This window comes from Cygnus atratus, chromosome 3, assembly GCF_013377495.2.
Source record: "Cygnus atratus isolate AKBS03 ecotype Queensland, Australia chromosome 3, CAtr_DNAZoo_HiC_assembly, whole genome shotgun sequence".
NCBI lineage: Eukaryota > Metazoa > Chordata > Aves > Anseriformes > Anatidae > Cygnus > Cygnus atratus.
Window position 1 is genome coordinate 71648715 of NC_066364.1, and position 19686 is coordinate 71668400.

Genomic DNA, 19686 nt, shown 5'->3' on the forward strand with positions numbered 1-19686 from the left:
AGCTAATACAGAAAAGCAGCAGTTCTGGCTTTGAACTGCTTTTAACTGACCTGGATCCCATGAAGACAAGGGAAAAACTCCTGCGGGAGCTTTTTACACTCAGATAGTCTAATTCCAGTTCACCGTTCTTATCTCATTTAGTTATGCAAACAGACACCAAGCCCACACTTAGCTCTCAAAAATAATACTCCTCCATCCCCCCAGAAAATCCAGGTGAGAGTTTCAGTTTTGCGATCCTTATTCTTTTATCAGAACAGTAAATAGGCATAAAGTCACGAGAATTTCTTCCTCAAAAACATCGATATGGCTTATTGCAGTCAAACCCAAGGTCTTCTGAAATAGCCTGAAATCCTGAAGTAGAGGTGGGGGAACCCAGATGGAAGAAGAGTATGCTGTTTCTGACATACCTCAAGTTCGTCTCAGCAGTTTGGGAAATGAACTAAGACACACAAAGGACCCAAGTGGCAAGCCCTCCTCAGCCAGAGGGGTAGCTTGGCCATCTGTGTGCGTCTCTTATGGGAGGACGAAGTCCAAAACAGCCCAGTGATGCACCCTTTGAACGGCTGCATTTCCCCTCCTCCCCACACCTCTTACTCGACAGAATTCTGCATGAGGGCTGAGCGTGGCTGGAAATACCCCAGTGAAGCATTTAGTCAAATACAGATGTACATAGATACAATGGGAGAGGGAGAGCTTTCCTAGTCGCTGCCTTGGTGAGCTCCAAATGCTTTGTTCTGGTTGGATGACCCTTGGAGAAGGCTGAGGCTCGAAGCCCATGACAGCTGCTGCAACAGGCAGGAATGGCAGCCTTCCCCTGCAGCTGCAGGGCCCGGGGAGCTCCTGGGTTCCTGGAAATACTGACAACTTTTTGGTTCTGGCCAGTACTGACCACAGCCAAATTTCAAAATTCCTGCAGACTGGAAGCCCTTACTTTTCCCTGCCTCAGGTCAGAATTTCTAGAGGCGTAACAGAGGTTGCAATGTTACCCGTTCCCACCAAGGCCAAGTACTGAAATGGGACAAATTAGGCTTTCTCAGAATTGCGGGATTACCTTCAAAACCACGACACTTAAATTAACAGATGGTTCTTCTCCATACCTTCTGGTTTCCAGACCTCTGACATGTCTGCATTCCACAGTTCCAATGGCAAGCTCTGCAATAATAATGTGAAAACTTTTAACTTTCTCTAAAAACAAACAAACCAACCAAACATACAAACAAAAAAAAGTAGAATTCCTGTGCAATACTGTCTTCCACTACTGCCAGCGTTGCAAACTTACTGATAAAAATAACTGGCCAGGCTGGATGGAGCTTTGGGCAACCTGGTCTAGCAGGAGGTGTCCCTGCCCACGGCATGGGGATTTAAATTAGATGGTCTTTAAGGTCCCTTCCAACCCAAACCATTCTGCGATTCCAGGATCCTATGAATCCTGTGAACTCAATTACCATGCTACTTGCTTCTAGCTCAGACTTTTTATAGCTACAGCTCTGCTTCCAGTAGCCTAAGGGACAAGCCTTTAACACACAGGTGCTATGGAGCAGCAGGTGGGAACAAGCACAGCTACAAGGCACAAAAGCACCACAGAGCTCACCCTAAAGGAGGCAGTGCTCAACAAGGGCTCAGCTGAGGTAGGGAGAAGCCAGGACATAGAGGCTTGGCTCCTCCCCAGAAGAAAGAAAGAAAAAAAGCAGGAAAAATAAAGATAAAGGAATTGTAGTTCAGCTGACGCAGACCTGGGCTTTTCAGTTTCCACTTTGCCTAATTCGCCCAGAGGAAGTTGGTTCCTGAAAGCCTCCAACCTGTCTGCAAATACCTAGTGCAATAACCAGCAACAGTTGCTGGTTTCCCCGGAGTTTTGGAGAAATTAATGCCTTCAGATCCAACTTGAGACAGCTGTACTTTCATTTCTTCTGCAAATTTATGTGCAAGAGGATCCCCCAGCTATGGGCCTGCCAGTCATTTCACATGGCCCCCATGACAAGGCTTCCCAAGTGCTGTGCTGCAGGGAGCTCTGCCTGGCAGGGACTTGCCGTAAATCCAGAGGGGTGCTCAAAAACGCTGCAGCAGGACAGGTCTGTCCGAGCCCTGCTCCAGTGCTATTGCAAGGCTACGTGGGAACACCAGCAGCTCTGGCAGATCCCAAGACACCCAAGGCAGCAGGTGTGCTCACTTGCCCCTGTGCTAATTTGTTCATCCATCTCTTCAGGTGAGACGATCCAGTGAAAAGGTGGAGTTTTTGCAACTGCCTTACGAGGCAGCACAATTGTAACTGCACACCTCAGTGCCTCAGGTAGCCTGCTGGGTACTCTTTGCAGCCTTGTCTTAATTATAGCAATCTAACAGACTTTGTCCCCTGCTGCTAAATGTCTGGGTTTGTAAGACTATTTGGGATGCCATGGACAATGCATGTCCCTACATAGACATCGCTAGAGCCTGATGAGGCTGCCAGAACATCTTTATTTTAACTAGGAGTACCTTCCTCTAGCCTCTGCATGCCTGTCTCTAGTTACAGCAAGACACATATTTGCCTATTTTTATTAAAATAAATTGTCTTCTGTACAGCAGCATTGTCTCCTCCCACATGCTGCTTACTGACAGGTAGCTTCAGTGACAGTGGTTACCCCAATTATTTAGAAAGTGGAAGTAACAGCCCAAATAGTTACCTTCCCGTGCAGCCTGAGCACATAAACTGCTCCTCCACCTGCCTCTTGGAAATTCAGCTCAGAAATCCTACTGACAATAAAGCAGATACATACCCCCCTCTAGTGGGAAAAGCACAGCTCTGGTTCTCTGGGACAGGAGTGGTTCCAGCTCTGCAGTCAAACATGCACACCTACCATGGATGCCCAAAGCAGATTTGTTTTTCAAATCAAAGGGACAATAGAAGCTATGATGAAATCTAAGGACATTATTTTTCATCATTAAGCAGAAAACATTTCAAGGAAGAGGCAGGTTAAGCCTATAAACTTACCAGTATTTTGTCTGCTGAGCATTAGACATGAATACAAACAGAAGTCTTTTGCTTTATACTAGCGTAATGATTAACTTCTGAGAGGTCACTGCAATAGGAATGTAAAATGTTAGCAGGAAGGTACGGCCGCATTTTAAACCTATTTTGCTATAATAAAAATTCTTGAATGTAAAACAGAAAGACAACTGAGTCTCCTGTACATAATTTTTAATATGTCTATTGTAGGAGCCTACCAGCTCGCAGGCTGAGTCACAGGTGGCATTTTCTGGAGTGGTTTGGCATTTACCTTTCTTTTTTTGAAAAAATACTTGCTCTAGATGAAGGTGAAACAAATGTGAGGTGGAACATAGAATATGGGGGATAAAAAAAATAAAACACCTTTTATCTATTTTCACGCTGTACTGCTCAGCAAAGGCACGTGCAGACCCCTCCTGTCCCAAGAGCAGGATGAAGGCGCCACTCGCCGGGATCTCCAGGACTGGCCACCAGCATCAGCGCGCACTGCCCACCACGGGGAGCGACAGCGGAGGGACTGCAAGAGCCTGGTTTGGCTGGCCTTAGCCTGCTTCAGCCTTTTCTAGTCCAGGGTGATAAGCACGTGCTTTGCAACCCGCATTAGCCTTTAAGTGCCTTTTCATAGGCAAAAAGTTGTTGAGATCCAACTGCATCCATTGTTGAAAAGACGTTCACTCACTGAAATCCACTCACAGTGTGCAAATCAAGCCTCTGAGAGCAGCAGCTTTGCCACCAGTCAGCACTTTTTAATCAGATCACCCTGATGCACTTTGTTTTTCTACTCACAATACATGAATATTTCCAAGAGAGTTTGGGTTAGGTACTGCAATATTTTTCCTGCTTTACAATGTTTCCAAGTTCTTCTTTTAACATACTGTGACCTAAACACAATTTCACCATGTATATATACACAGCACCTTCACAAGCAACACAGTTAAACAAGGACTGACAAAAGCTAGGCTCAGGGGGACTGTGGGTATACAATTTTGCAGTTCTTCTGCGTGGCCCAGGTAAAGACCCCTAATTCCAGTGCTAACTGAATCAAACTCTGCTCCTGTACTACAGATCAAGTCTGTAAATAATGTCATGCTCACTGATGTGAGAGATCCTGCACAGTTCACACTAGAGCCAACTTTACACACACAGACACTATTTTCACCATTAGGGCCAGGAAGCTCTAAGTAGAACCAACTGCAAGTAGGTTATATTTTGGGTAGTGTGCCTTAGGCTTGTCCACTCAGACATGGCATTTGAGATCGGCTGCAATTGTTTACCTTCCTGTTTCTCAGCCCACGTGGGAGAGACAGACCTGCCCACCTCCAAAGCAATTTCTGTAATGCAAACTGCTAGTTCTGAACACCAACTGATCAGTAAGAGGTTTATGCATTTTTACTGCCCTGGTAGTCACCAGCCTTGCTAGCAGACTTAGAAATTACAAGCATGTACTCCAGGTCTAGTGTCACAAGAAACACTACGACTTTTTCCAGATTTCACAGAAGCTCGGAGTAAGATAGCTTAACCAGCCCTTCCTTCTTTCAAAAGGCACTCACACACACCCCGAATGAACAAAAAAGTACTTTATAGCTGGCCAGTGGAATATGCATTGAATCATTTTCATTGCTTCAGTGTTTTTAATATTTGCTTCAACGTTTAGTAAACTTTTATCTTCCATTTGGGCTTTCTACTTTCAGACTTAAAAGGCATCAAGACAAGCTCAACAGCTGACTGTAAGCTAGAGAAGATTCTTCTTAACTTGTTGCACAGCAGAAACCAAGCCTTACCAGCACACGTTGGGCTTCAGAGCTTGAGCAAGAGCTGGGCCTGCTTGAGGAGATCTCCATGGTTTGCCTCCTCATGGTCTCAAGTATGTAGACTTCCTTTTTGGCTTAAACATTCCCTCCCAGAGCACATTCATCTCTCTATTCTTTAAGAGCATGCAAGTACCAAGATGATGCCCAATACATGCACTACAGCACTCATCAACAAGGCCTTGCCTCAGCATTCACTCACCTTTAAAGAGGATCTCTTTGCTACATGGTGTTTCAGCACATCATGTAGTCTCAAATAAGGAAAGAAAAAAATAATCTGCTGTTTCCTTCTTCTTCAGGCAGACTCCTTGGCAAACAGAACACGCCTCCTATATATTTTGAAGATGCTTCTGGGAATTGAGAAACAAAGGATTCTCTTCTCATCTGAAGTCCCTGTTCCTCCTCTAAAAGTCTAAATGCCACTGCTTCTCTCTCCCCACCCAACTCAATCCACCTTATCTGCAGGGCCTCAATGAGCTGAACCCGACAACTGAAACTGAAGTATTGGCCTTTACTAATCCAGATGCCAACCCAATTGCAGAAAAAAAAATACAACCACAAATATAACGGCACAAGCATAAGCTTTATACACCAATGCATTCAGCAATAAACTTGCTTAATTAAGCTTTATATCTATAGCTAGCTACTGATTAACACCTAGAACTACACAGGATTTACAAGCTACAGTAAATACTGTTCCTTTCTCCCCTAACAATTGTCAGCAATATTAGTCAATTCTGTACCTAATTAAGCCCTTAAAAAGGATTTGCCTCAGTGGTCTTGCATCAGGAATATTATGGGCTACATGATGCATTAAGATTTTAAGCATTCTGAAATGCTTAGAAGGAAACAAAGAAGCTGCACCATTAAGGTAGCAAGATGGATCCCAAAATAAACTTCTCAGCCCAGTAAATAATTACAGCAAAGATTTTTGCTTTGCTTAATTAGAAATGTCCCCTAGGAAGTACAATTCCTTCTGAAGTACAATTCCTTCTGCCAGAAGGTTCTACCAGAGGAAAAATGTGTGTGATGCTAGTCTTTACTAGAGGAGAGAGACCAAGGCTTCATAAGAAAAGCTGAACATATCTCACCATAAAGACTTCCAAACCGGCTGTCCAGACTTTTGGACTTGGGACAGTAAGAGTATGGACCCTTCATTAGTCTTTTTTTTTTAAACCGAAGTCAAAGCTACCAGACTGATTATCTGTAGAGGTACTTTTCTTCATCACTGCTCACACACTATCACAAGCAAACCATGGGTGCAAGAGCTATGGCAATGTATGTTTTAAACAAGATATGAGGCAATCCAGAGTTAAGCAGCAGCAGCTCAAGCTGCATATCTGGGATGAGAATTAGGTCTGCAGAAGAAAGATCCCCAAGTATGAAAAGAAAAAAAAACATTTAAAATGTAAAATAAGCCATCCTGTGCAACGCACAATATCTGACTAGTCACAGTTTTGGTTCAAGACTGTTCCTATGGTAGTGGTAATTTATCTCCCTTCATCACCTAATAAAAGGCATTTCCTTTTTAAAAACACTTCTCCCCTTACTCCTACTTGATACTTCAAAACAGCAGCCTAGCACCACGGCAATGCAAGCCTCTTCCTTGTTTCTCTGAGAATCCGTCCTGAACTTAAAGGAGCATTCTGGGAACACTCAAAGAAAACTTACACACAAGGTACTTCATACATCCAGCACTGTCTGAAAGACGTGCAACAGAACTAGCAGAGCAACCAAAACACCCTAACCCTTGCCTCTCAAGACCTCTCAGGCATGCTCCCATATACCAGGAAGTACTTCATCCCTGTCTCAAGCATTAAGTTTAACTTGTTACTACTGCTTCAGGAGCAAAGCTGTGGACAGTTTAGACTTGACAGAGGCACACAATCAGTCTCTAAAGCTAAAGGATGAATATATAGAATATACTTGAACAACCAGTATGAAGTGAGTACCACCCGCTGTCATTCAGTTCCTCTGTGAACGATTTAGTCTGTCCCAATACTGTCATCTTTTGCCCAAGGTAACACTTCAAAAGCTAATATGTTGCTACGATACATGAAGATCTCAGACGAGAAATCCAGGAAAGACAGGGATAACTGAAGACCATCAAGTCAGGCAGGCACAGCAACGCCTGTTTTCTGTTTCACCTATCTTCCTGATCTCTCAGAAAGTTGCAGAGCCTGTAATACAATAAATTACAGAAGGTGCTTCTCCTCCCCAGCCCTTTTCAAAGCAAATAACTGGACCAGCTGCTACCAAAAAAGAGTCTGTTACAGACAGAGAAGATTCTTTTGAGTTTTATTTGTTCATAGTAACACAAAGTATGTCTCCCCACTTAGGTATTTAAGTGCAACAAAGAAATCCATTACTTCAGTAAGCTTCAGCAAGGTGAGCTATGTTTTTATAAGCAATGGTAAATATTACTTCAAGTGTCTCCCTTTGTTGCACAACAATTTAAAGCTTCAAAAATCTAAGGAATACCTTCCATAGGGTTAGACGAGCAGACACTTTGCTTGATCATGAAATGTTTTTGTTGGATGAGCTAAGTGTTTTCTGCAGTGGAGCTATTCATTTGTAAGCCACAGATACTACTACAAGAGTGATACCAAAGTAGAAGTGGTGCCATTTCAGTAGTCTGTGCAAGAATTCCACTCTACTTTTTGCATGATGCATATCTTGAAGATACATTCTCCCAGTTGATGACATTCCAGATGGCTTTCAAATAATCAGGTCGAACATTTTTATACTGAAGATAATAGGCATGTTCCCATACATCGATTCCTAGCAAAGGAATAAGACCTGTAGAAAAGAAGGATAAAAACTTTAAGTCTATGAAAAAATGCTTCATATATAAAGTTTTATTTTGCTACTACCCAATTTCTTCAACCGTAGAAAGACAGAGCTCTCCAGCACATAGGTGCTCATTGCGCCATTTTACCTTTGGCTCTCCACACACACGTTGTATAAGCTGAATGAAGTGATTAGGATAAGAACCTATGAATGCCCTAGAATTGGCTTGAAGACAGAACTGAAACCAGCTGAAGTCTTTTTTTTTTTTTTTTTTAAAGTTTACAGTTTATCTTTTGCACATGTAAGAACAGAAGTATTTTCCTGAAATACACCACCACAAAAGAATCTCTTGCCATACCAATATCTTGTTTCCAGTGTTTTAATCACAAGTTATTAACTGTTTCATTACTTTCATTGCTTTTGTACTAAAACATCTTTCTAGTTGAGGTTTTTAGTGGGGAGTTTTCATTGAGGGGAGGGGTGAAATTTACCCACTTTACCACTGTTTATCTCAACACTAGAACTATTTTTTTTTTTTTTTTACCAGTGATAAGCAGCACACAGACCATTTTAAGTGTTATTTTATTATAATAATAATTATAACTATAATAAGTTATTTAATTGACATCCACCACTATCTACCAACAGTAAGGAAGCACACTATAAGCCTTCCATTTTAAACCTAGTACCCTGTTTCAAGACAAGAGTTGTTATATGCATCTTCCCCTCTGCTGCTGTCTGGCCTACACCCATGGTTCTGTAAATACCTCCTGTCAGAGAAAACAATCTAAATGTAACAGAATTATTTTTCCCAATACTCTTACAAGCAAGCTACTCCAATTACTCAGAAACAGCCCAAAGGAGCCTAACTGTCCGAGAGAGAGCACTTTCACAGTATGCCCCATCTATTTCCCTTTTGATTAGACAGACTGTAAACCCTATTGCTCTCCACAGAATTTCAAAGTCCTGGTTTACAAATGCTGTTTTAAAAACTCTGTTTTTCACTGCTGCTAGAAGTGAACTGATTTATCCAGCTATTTCTTCGTCATGTTTAAAAAATCCCTTTCCCATCTTGTACACTTGCCTCTGAAATCTACAAAAAGTGGAGGGGAAGGAAAGAAACCTGACCTGTTGTTCCTTGCAAAGGGTCTTGATTTGCACAAGCTGCTATCTGTAGGCGCCCTTGCTCTTTGTTATAGCCAAGCCACCCCCAGCCTGATCCTTGAACACCAACTGATACAGCTGTTAGCTTCTCCTTGAAGTTTGCGAAGGAACCAAAGTCACGCTTGATGGCTTCCATCAATTCTCCTTTAAAAACAAACAGAGAAACTTCACAGAATGTCACGTACTTAACATCTTAGCTTCCAGATACTGCCTGAAAATAGAAGAGAAGCAGAAGCACTTGGGCTCTGAGGGAAGGAACTGGCTAGACAAAATAGATGCATTGTTAATTAACAATCCTGTCGCAACCCGCCTAAGAGAGCAAGCAGACAGAAAGAGACAAAGGCAAGGCTTTAAAACACTTTTCCTGATAATGCCACCTGAAAAGAGCTCCATCAGAAAAGGACAGAACTGCTGAACTACTAGCGGAAATTTCAGCTTTGAAATTTTATGCACCTGAAGCCCACCGGTCTATAGACGGGCATATACACTTGATTCGAAAACTTTCAAGTTTACCACAACAGCTTTTGTGAGATCTTTATTATAGGGCCGTTAACTTTAATCGCAGGTCACTTGGAAATTATCACTCCTCTATCCTCTCAAAGGGATTTCTTCCTTTAGGTTTTAACTGTTAAACTATCCCTACTTGAAAATGGAGCATAAATCCAGTCACTAAGGCTGGGTGGTCTGCAGCACATTTCTTCCCTTTCTGTTAAAGCTGAGTAGTACATGTACATGAACTTAATTACCACAGCTCTGGATAACTATTTTCTCTTATGAAGATGGAAAGGACATATACAGCAATAGCCAAGTATTTTGCAACGTACATGTAATCAGCTTTAGAAATTAAATACATTTAGCACAGAACTAGCTTTTTGAATTTTTACCTTGCTTTCAAAACGCCCTGACTTCCTCAGAATTATGGTAATTGTCATATAGAAAGGCAAATTAATTCTGAAAAAAATAAAGACTTAGCCTCTTCCAAAGAAAAAAAATATCATCAGTTCTGCTGGTCAATTAAAATTGACTCAATAAACCATCATAACAAGCACTAACCTTTAGGCTCTCCTCCTCCATTAGGTGAAAGATTTGTCCAGAAGATGGTGTGATTGATATGACCCCCACCATTGAACTTCAGTGCAGGCTGAAGCGACACCTGAGCTGTAACATCACCTAGGGATGCAGAAGATAAAAATAAATAAGTAGACAAATAAAAAGATCACCACCACAGTAGACACTAAATCGCCACTAGGCCTCCACCAATACCCAACATTTTTCAAGTCTTACCAGCCTTTAACACATCTATGGAAAAGATAAGGGGGTTTGTGACTGTTACTCATATTTTAGATGGTCACTGACAAACTGCATTAAATATTTCTTATCTTTTGCTTGTCCTATATGCGATCTGCCAATATTGCACCTCTCAGGCAACTCACACAACATATACAGTACTGAAGTATCTACTGCCATTCTACAGCTAAATAAAGCAACCAGAAGAGCCAGAATGCATTAAGGACTTAGCACTTTTAAATTGCTCAGTATTACCATTACTAGACAAGAACACTATTCACCCTTTAAGCCATTGATTTGCCCACTGTGAATTTTTAAACTTAAACATCTTGAACAGGGTGAACAGTTTGTGCTCCATTCAAAGTTGATGAGTACAGTCAGCACATAAACCAAAATGTTCCTCTCCCTCCAATTTTTTTTTTTTTTTATTTTTTTTGGGGTGTGGGGGCTGTTTTGATTGATTGTTTTTGGAAGAGATGTGATGACCCAGAACATTTTACTCAACATGAAGAACTCTGCATCTGAAACCCCTCCTCCAAATACCACTGTTTAATATAGTGGAACTCCCCAGTCCAAGCAGGCTTTAACTTCAAGAGAAAAAGACCAGAAGTCCATCTAGAAGTATCCACAGCACATCTAAGCAGTGCACATGTAATGCTAACCCTTGTTTCCAGCCCTGCACATAACACTCATACCACCCAAGGTCAGACAACCTTGTACATCCCTCCTCCCCCTCCAAAACATGTCATATTCCTTAAAGAATTCATTGCTGCCTTATGTCTTTGAATCGCGTTGCACCATTTTAACACGAGTGTTTTGAATGCTATTTTGGCTTTTAAAATAACTGGAACATTGCACAAGCTTTTGAAGCTTTTTCCACCATTCCAGTACATTCTCGAGTAAGTCACCGGTGCAGGCAGCTGTTTCCCCCACTCACTTTCAGGAACGAGTGGTAGAAATCTTCCTATAGGAATAAATGAGTCATCTTAGGTCAGACATGAAGACAAGTCACAAAGCAGCAGCACACCTGTTACTAAGGTTTGAATAGAGGATTCCATGTTCTCAGCATTTCCTCATACCCTTAAGAAACCATAATGACCTTGGTAAGTCTCATACAAATAAAGTATCTGGATGAAGCTGTTAAGTTCCACTGACTCACAAATCTCCCCAAAATACAGAATTCAACACTTTGAGCATTACTGTAATTTATTTTAACAATCACGCACCTTCGACTTAATTTTTGCTGGAAATGATCACTGTTATTGTAAAGAGTTTCCTTAAGAGGAAAAAAACAGTTTTCCATAAAATTTTCTTAAGAATAATTTTGTTCCTACAGGAATTCACTTTCAAGTGCAATACAGATTGATTTTTCTCTCATTCAGAAAAATATCTGTAAGTTAAAAAAGTGTGTAACTACTACATGGCCTCTGCAACTCCAGTCACAACCATACCCAGAGCAACAAAACCAGACAGGGACGGGACTGGAATAAAGCATCCAACGCAGCCAGTACTAACACTATTTCTGCATTCAGGTATTAAGTGAAGGATGAGACATGTCTCTCATATCCAGTCGAACAGCATCTTCAAGACATTTTCCTTGAATTTTGCATGCCTTTAAGAAACTAGGTTAATCCAGAACATATCCACGATATCACAAGCCAGGAATCCAAAAATAACCCAGGACATTTTAAACACCTTCATTATTGTTTATGATACCATGCCCTAGAAGAAGCCACGACCACTATGAAGCTGAGACAGCATTTGATTGCTGTCCTTAAAACACAGTATTTGGGGTGCTGTCAAAATCATCCTGCTGAACTTGGCACTGTAAAAGGTGATAGACAAAAGTAACTTGCCCATAAGTTACTGCAACGTATCTTCAAATCTACTTGTATATAAGGCCCCCTCCAGCCTACTGCACTCAACACAGCCACACAGGATGATCCAGTAAATCAAGACAAACAGCTTAGAGGTAGTGCTCAAGAGACTTGTCAGCTCAGTTTCTCAGTCTGCTAAGAGTCATTCCTTTCCTTCGTAGAGCAGCTAAGTAAAGCACCATAGGTCAACTGTCAGAAAAGAACAGGAAATTCTGGTGGGCATAAATTTTCAATGAAAATATATTTCAAGGTTATTTCCTTCAGTTGGAAAAATCCTGCACATTTTGATGAACCAGTAATCAGAACCAGATTATGCTGAAAGCTTTCTGGAATAAAGTTATTACTTCCCATGCTGGATCCTGTCACAGAGGTGCATACTCATTTTCAGAAGAACTGACAACACAAGCAAATGGACTCCGCTCAAGAAAGCTTTATAGTTGTCTAAACAGATATAGATAGGTTAAGAACATGTTAAAGATGATCTAAAGAGATTACTTCATCTCCTATTGCTGAACAGAAGCCATTGCCAAGGTTCTGTTATCCAGAAGAGATAGTGAATAGATGTGACAGAGATAGATGTGATATAGTGAATAGATGTGTTGTGTAACCTAACACTGAAATGCTGTGCGAAAAGTTTTGGCCGGGCTCACTTTTAAGTACGGGGAAAGAATGACATTGCTGACAGAATTAGGCGGCAGTTCAGATTCTGCCCTTTCCTAAAGTCTGGTCTTACTAGTCTTTCTAATGAGGGTCAAAATACCACTCACCGCATACTGCGCTATCACTGAAGTAAAAAAGCCAACCCAAAACACACACACAAACAGTGTAAGCAAGTATTTGTCCGGCTTTGATTTGCATGACAACCACAATACACTGCAAAAATACTGGCAGCAAAATCCTTATGGAAAGATTAAGTTCTACCTCTAGAAATACTATCCCCAAGACCAAGTGATGAGAGCCTATCAACTGATAGTATTTTTAAATACCTCAGAGGATCCACAGCACTGCAGATGTCTCTGCCAACCAGAAATTCTGCCTTCACTAGTGGCTGAAGCCTTAGTCATTATACAGCACTAGTAACACGAGCAGTAGATATACCGATTTCTTATAGTTTTGTTTCCCTCCTCAGTTGCAATAATTAATCTCTGCAAGACAATTTTCCCGGATCCACCACTGGTAGGACAAAGCAGCAATCTTGATTGCGTGATTCTTAATCAAATCTCATTAGAATTTAAATGGCACAGTTTATTTTTAGGCTTACATAGCCACTTGAAAATCTCTAAACTTTTGCAAGTAATCAACGTCCTATATTCAAGCACACTGGTATTTCTCAGGGGCTACAGGGCTCAAGATTACTCAGACATAGAGAATTTTCACACTTTCATCCAAGCCCAAACAAAATTACACTGTGGAGCAACTCAGCAACAAGGCATAAGTGAGTCTATAAACTAATTACCTTTTAGACATAAACTGAAGCTCTTCAGAAAGATCACTACTAAAGAACAAAAATATTCCGCCTCCTTAAAAAGATATATACATATATTTCACACATTCTCATCTCATCAGTCCAACTTAAAGACTGAAAGGAGTCTTTAAAAAAGCATTTCATGTGTTTTCATTGTGGTTTGTCTAAAACAACTGTAAAGTTTTTACAAAAGTCAGTGTATCTCAAGATTCAATTTGAAATATTAACAAAAAAAAATCCATTACCTCTTGCTATGTATTTCAGTTCCTCACACTGGCATATGAGCTACATGACCCCTTAATTTGACTCAGTGGCATACTGACAACAAAATCCAACTCTCTTCACTGGGTATCATATGGATGTTTGCCTTATATCCATTTGTACAGGACTAAGATTTCTTCACAAGAATCAGCAAAGCATCTGATGTGAGAACTGTCAAAGCGCACAAATTCCACTTTATGTACCTTTCATTACGAAGTATTTATTCAGTAAAATGACTGCAACTTCCTATTGACGCTGTCTTTGGGTCCAGTTACTAGTGTAAATGTGGACTAAATCCACAAGTCAATACAGTTTCTCCATATTTTACAGTGCTACAGAGGGTAGTACTCAGGCTTTTGGCTAACCCTACTTTCCAGTTACTAGCAACACTGAAGCCCACCACACAAGCTTGATCCTAGTAACATTTCACTTTATTAAAAAAAAAAAAATAAAAGGAAAAAGGCAAGGTTGAATGAAATATATAATCCAAAAATGTTTAAAGAAACTATTTCCTGTAGAAAGAAGTTGTCCTTTTTTTCCCTCCATATCACATCATCTGCGTAAACTAGCTTCCATCTCATCTGTTGACTGTGGATACACAAACCTTTTGCCAGTGCCTCTTTGTATTTTTCCTCCGCAACGTTCAGGTTGTTCACGTAGGTGGCATGGTGCTTGCTGTGGTGCAGCTGCATGATCTCTGCGTTAATGTGAGGTTCCAGAGCGCCATAGTCATATGGCAGGTCAGGAAGCGTGTGCTTTTGCCTAGGCACCAAGCACCCCAGAGGTGCTATCAGCTTGGCCCTGCTTCTAGGAGAGAAAAAACAGAAGGAAGACGTCTTACTCAGTGCTTTAACACTTCAGCAGACTGAAATGACTGTTACGATCAGCTGCTGTAAATACGCAAGGTGTTGTCTTAGATAAAGAAGCTGAATTCCCATTTTTCAAGAGCTCGGAGCAATAACACTCTGTGGTTTAATTGCAAAGATGAATGCACCTAAAGGTCACAGGTACAGGGCTTTGCAGGGTAAAGCTGACACTCCTCAAACCACATACTCCAAGCCACTGCAAAGACACACTCCTGCGGGGGGAGGAAGGGAAAGCCAGCAGCAACACCGACACGTACAGCTCCAACTAATCAATACTGATTACAAGCAGAAGCCAAAACGTCCCTGTTAAGTCTCTCTCCCTCCCTATCCAAAAAGTCTCTGCATTAAAAAATAAAAAGGTTGAAAACTGAACCACAGGGTTCCCAGGGCAGAACGTGTCCTGTATTACCGTCTCTTCGGTGCGCCCCAGCAGAAACACGCGTGCCTCACCGTCCCCGCGGCAGGTACCAGAGAGCCTCAGGCGACGTGAAAACAGGGCAGTGGAAAGCGGTGATGCCCGGCAAAGAAAACACCACAGGCTCCGCTTTCCTGTTTCACACCCCACGTTTTAACGACACACGAGGAAGCGTTCCCCCCACGACAGGAACCACGCAGGGCCGGGAGGAAGGGCGGCTGCTAGGGCCCCTCCGCCGGTGACCTTGGCGTAGATAAGGGACAAAACCCCGCGGCCAGGGCGAGGAGCAGCACCATGGCGATCCGGCAGCACCGAGCCAGGCGACAGAGCCCCCCGGCAGGGGTGCACGGGGGGCGACAGGGAGGAACAACCGCCAGCAGCCGCCCGAAATGGCGGTGGGGAGAAGAGAGAGCAGGGGACGAGCCCTCCGCCGCCGCCTCCCCGCCCTCCTGCGGCTCGGCCACGGAAGCCGAGGGCTGCCCGGCCGCCCCCGCTGCCGCAGCCGAGCGGCTGGCACGGCGCTGCCTCTCCCCCCCGGCTCTCACCTGCCCGCCGAGGCGAGGCGACACAACATGGCGGCGGGCTGGCGGCGCGGCACTACGCCTGTGGCGCAGCACGGCTGGGACCGCCCTCACGGCCGGGCGGGCGGTGCCGGGGGAGGTGGCTGAGGGGCCGCATGGCGCCGGGAGGCGGCCGCGGGGTGGGGTCGGGGGCGTGAGGGGAGCCTGGGCTCGTCGCACGTGGAGGGGGAGTAGGGGCTGGAGGGCCCGCGGGGTTACGGTACTCGTGCCCCTGCCTTGGTACCGGTGTCAGAAATACCTCACGGGAGGGGAGGTGCGACAAAACGGAGGAAGGGGGTGAGAAAGGAGGGTCGGGAAATGAGGGAGAAGAGATAGATGATGCTTTGTAGGGTACCCACCAGGCAGTCCTGCCCTCGACCACCACAGCTGGACAACAAACCACACCTCAGGTGCCTGTGCTTCTGCTGCAGAAACTGCTGTAATAGCCTTAGCCTTGATACCCAGCAGTCCTGGGAGCAAGGAAATCCAGCTTCTCCAGCAAACCGGTGCCCTAGCTTGGGATAAGCAAACCTGTGGATGCTGACAGTGCCCCGCTTGTTTCCCTGCCTTCTCCTCACAGGCAGGGCTGGGGAGCTGGGCACAGACAGCAGTGCTGCACCCGGGAGCTAACAGGTTAAATCTCGCTGCAGATCTGGTGCAGCGGGTGCTCCTGACACAGGTAACTATTTCTGGCTCACAACACAAGGCTTGTCACCACTTAGCTCCTAGGCAAACTCACTCTTTGCTTTTGAAGTTAAAAATAGAGGATTATTAAAATATACATTGGGAGTGAAATATGCATATAGAGAGCAGAATAGATAGCAAAACCATAAACAGGGATAGAGAACAGTTAGACATGTTCAACAAAATGTTCTCTTCTTGGAAGAAAGCAGGATGAATCAGATATTAAAGTTTCACAGCCATAATGAAGACAAACAAAGTTTCATTTGCTAAAATTAAACTAAATTAACTACAAGATTTCCAGAAAAAAAGGTCTTTACCACTTTCTTCCGGAATAGTAAGGAACTGAATTATCTGAAATACTGGTAACAGTCCTCTCTCAGAAAACAAAAATGCCAAATAAGTGTTGATCAACATTTTATGAATCGTAGACAAAACAAGGGATTAAGGTAAGAAATTCTACTGCCCAAGAAATAAAAGTAAAGGAAAATTGTTATCAGTGTGTTTTCACGGTAAGCTGGTCTTTTCAAAGACATTACTTCTGTGTAATGAGATTGCAACTCTAATTAACAAAAGCAACTGTAGGAGACATTTAGATTCATCTCCAAGTGATTGACTTAGTACCCTCTACTTGGATTTAAAGGATTTAGCTATACACAGCATTAACAGTGCACATGGTAGAAGGGATTAAAGATCAACTCACTGACTCAGTTATCAGACTAGTAGTTCACTAGTGTTTCCTAACAGGGCCAGGACTAAGAGGATCCCATCCCATCAGGGTCAAGTCTTGGCCCAGTGTTTCTATTGGTAGCCATAACCTTAGGACTTTTATTTTTGAAGTCAGCAGTTAAAAAAGCCTAACAGGACAGTAAAAAGAATACACTACTTCTGAATTGCACTGGTGATCAGTTGAAAACCATTAAGACTGATCAAGATAAATTGTTCACATATTACCTTTTATGTACAGTGTGCTTCAAACTGATTTACAGAGGGGACAAAAAAAACCATGTCAATGTGAACACAGTAAAGCAAGTAGATCAGTCACTAGAAGTTTCAAAGGTTAATATTAACCAGGAATAGGAAAGCAAAATCACCTTTCCAAACAAAATGGTGAGACTACTAGACCTAATGCTCCACTAGGAAGTAGAAATTCTAGAAAGGGGTGAAAAAAGGTTCCATAAAGTAAGTCCAGAGAGCCGACCTTCTCCTCTTCAAAAAAAGAGCCTGAACATTGACTGTGTGTAAACCTTACTCTTGGAAAGAGCTGTGGTGCATGCAGTACTGTCTGGGAGTAACCAACAGACAATTCAGCCTTGAAGAACCAGCTGGGGTACGGCTTAGCACCGGAACAGGCCCACTGAATACATGGGGCCAGACTACACTGCAGTAGTTCCTTCTGACCTCAGGAGTCTACATGTATTTTCCCCATTTAATCATATTTTGTCCACCTTGCAAACTGCATAAATCTCTGACAACTTGACACAGGCAGAGTCAGGTATTTTTAGTGCTGCATAATTCATTGAAGGTGGGCTAAATAATACCTGTTAAACAGACATACCCTCTCTGCTTTTAAAGGAAACCCATAGAGGTGAGACAAAGTATTTCCTCAAAGTATTTCTTTAAAGTATTTGCCTTCATTTGTCACTTGATCCCAGCTATGTCTATGCATACAATGGAGGACATTAACACCTTAAAATCCCGGGCTTCAGTACTGCAAGCAGAGGCAAGGCAGCAGCCTGTACCAGAGTTTGCAAGCAGCCCCACACTCCCATGAAAGGCTGGTTGCCATTAGGATCTACCCATCCCAACTTCCAGGAACAAGGAAGGCACTTAAAAACACCTTTTCAGCTATTTCATCTACTTACCTTTTTTGATCCGTTCCATTTTTTTTCTCACTTTTCTGAGTTTGTTTCCCAACACCTGTTTTTCTCCCAGCATCAGTTCAGCAGCCCTTAACACACATCAGAATGCTTCAATTGTGCACCTTAACTCCATCAGCTAAAATAATCAGTATTGAATAGTTAGTGCAAAATAATTCAAAGAAACACGAAAAATTAGTTCTCCTATAAGGCCAGCGAGGAAAGCTCTTCATTATGAAGCATTCTACAAGATAAAGACAAATACTAGATTAAATGTAAACTATATGGGAAAACATCTTTGCTACCACAAAACCCTCAATCTTTTGAGTTTTGTCTTTTTAAACAAGCATGTGTATCCAAAGATCTTAAAGAACCCAAATTTATTGGACTAAAAAAAAATCAGTGGGGTTAAGTGTGAACAGCCTTGGTTAAAATAACTCACCTCATCTTGGAATTTGCCAGTAAATCCACAGAGATCCATATCGTGAATCAAAATATTGTGATGCAAAGTACAGTAGTTGCCCCTCCACACCCTTTTAAAGGACCCCAGAAAACCATGCAAGTTTCATTTTTCACCTATCAGCCAGCTGTACTCTGGATATCTGAGCAGAAAAAATAACTACTTTATCAATAGATATGAGAAAAGATGAATTGTTTGAAGTATACAGTTCTGTAAACAAAACTTTCCTGAATATTGAAAGAAATCCATGAACTGCCATAATAGAGGCTGTATGAATTTACTGACAGCCAAGAACATGAACATTACTGTGGCTTAGCATTTCTATGTGCATTATTATATTGTATTTCACTACTGTTTTGCAGGAAGTATTGCAAGAAAGCAAGCCAATTATAAGATGCATCTTGTTATTAACTGATGCAATTGCTGGGTTGCTTTCATTTAGAAAAAAATCAAACAACACCCCAGCCCACTTATTTAGAAGATACCCTCTAAGTAGAGAATGACAAAGGAAATGGCTTATATTACCTTACAATTATTTTCCTAAAAGTTAAGCCAACTTTTAGTCTGTACACATATTTTGTATCTTTAAGCTATTTAGCTAAACTTCATTTTTTTTTTTAACTATTTAAAAGTGAAATATCACTCACCCTTGAGAAAATTCAAATCTCCATGAGGTTTTAAGACATGCTTTAGTAACTGACAGCATTAAGTGGCAAGTTGTCTTTGCCTGAAAGACATACTTTTAATAAAAACCTTGACAGCACAATTAATAGCACTTACTGCAACTCCAAAGATTTTGCATCTTTCTAATCCCTTATATCAGATACCATCTTCTTAACATGAGTTGCTTTCACATCTCAGATTTGAACCAACATTGATTTCACCATAAGACTTTTTACCATTTGTATTATCAGATAAAGTCATTGTTATTGTCCATCCATTACCATCATTTTAAACTGAGAAAAAAGTTTAATATAAAAAATTATACTCCACCACAAGTAACTGGAGTATACACACACACGCTACAGATACTCAAGTGATAACGCACTATAAGTATGAATCACAAGCAACTAAAAATTTAGGATTTTTTTGTAAACCAGAAATTACTTTAGGCACCAGATGCTAGTAGTTTTTTTTTCTGTAGATGTTGTCACTTCCCTTCTACATGCCCAACTGTCCATTAAGTACTATTTTTCAGGCAATGAGA

General features: G+C 42.0%; 1 protein-coding gene across 2 annotated transcripts; it reads right to left on the minus strand.

Annotated features, from left to right (window-relative positions):
* Positions 1-7075: 7075 nt before the first annotated feature.
* On the minus strand, positions 7076-15597 carry SOD2 (superoxide dismutase 2). Of its 2 annotated transcripts, none has more exons than XM_035538933.2 (5): positions 15465-15597; positions 14243-14445; positions 9802-9918; positions 8713-8892; positions 7076-7593 (listed from the first exon to the last, which is right to left on the minus strand). In XM_035538933.2, the coding sequence occupies exons 1-5, from the start codon at positions 15491-15493 to the stop codon at positions 7448-7450; spliced, it is 675 nt and encodes a 224-aa protein (XP_035394826.1). In that variant the 5' UTR covers positions 15494-15597; the 3' UTR covers positions 7076-7447. The 2 variants fall into 2 exon arrangements, with proteins under 2 accessions (XP_035394826.1, XP_050565891.1); XM_050709934.1 differs by having other exon boundaries at positions 14243-14442; positions 15465-15559.
* Between the last annotated feature and the right edge of the window lie 4089 nt (positions 15598-19686).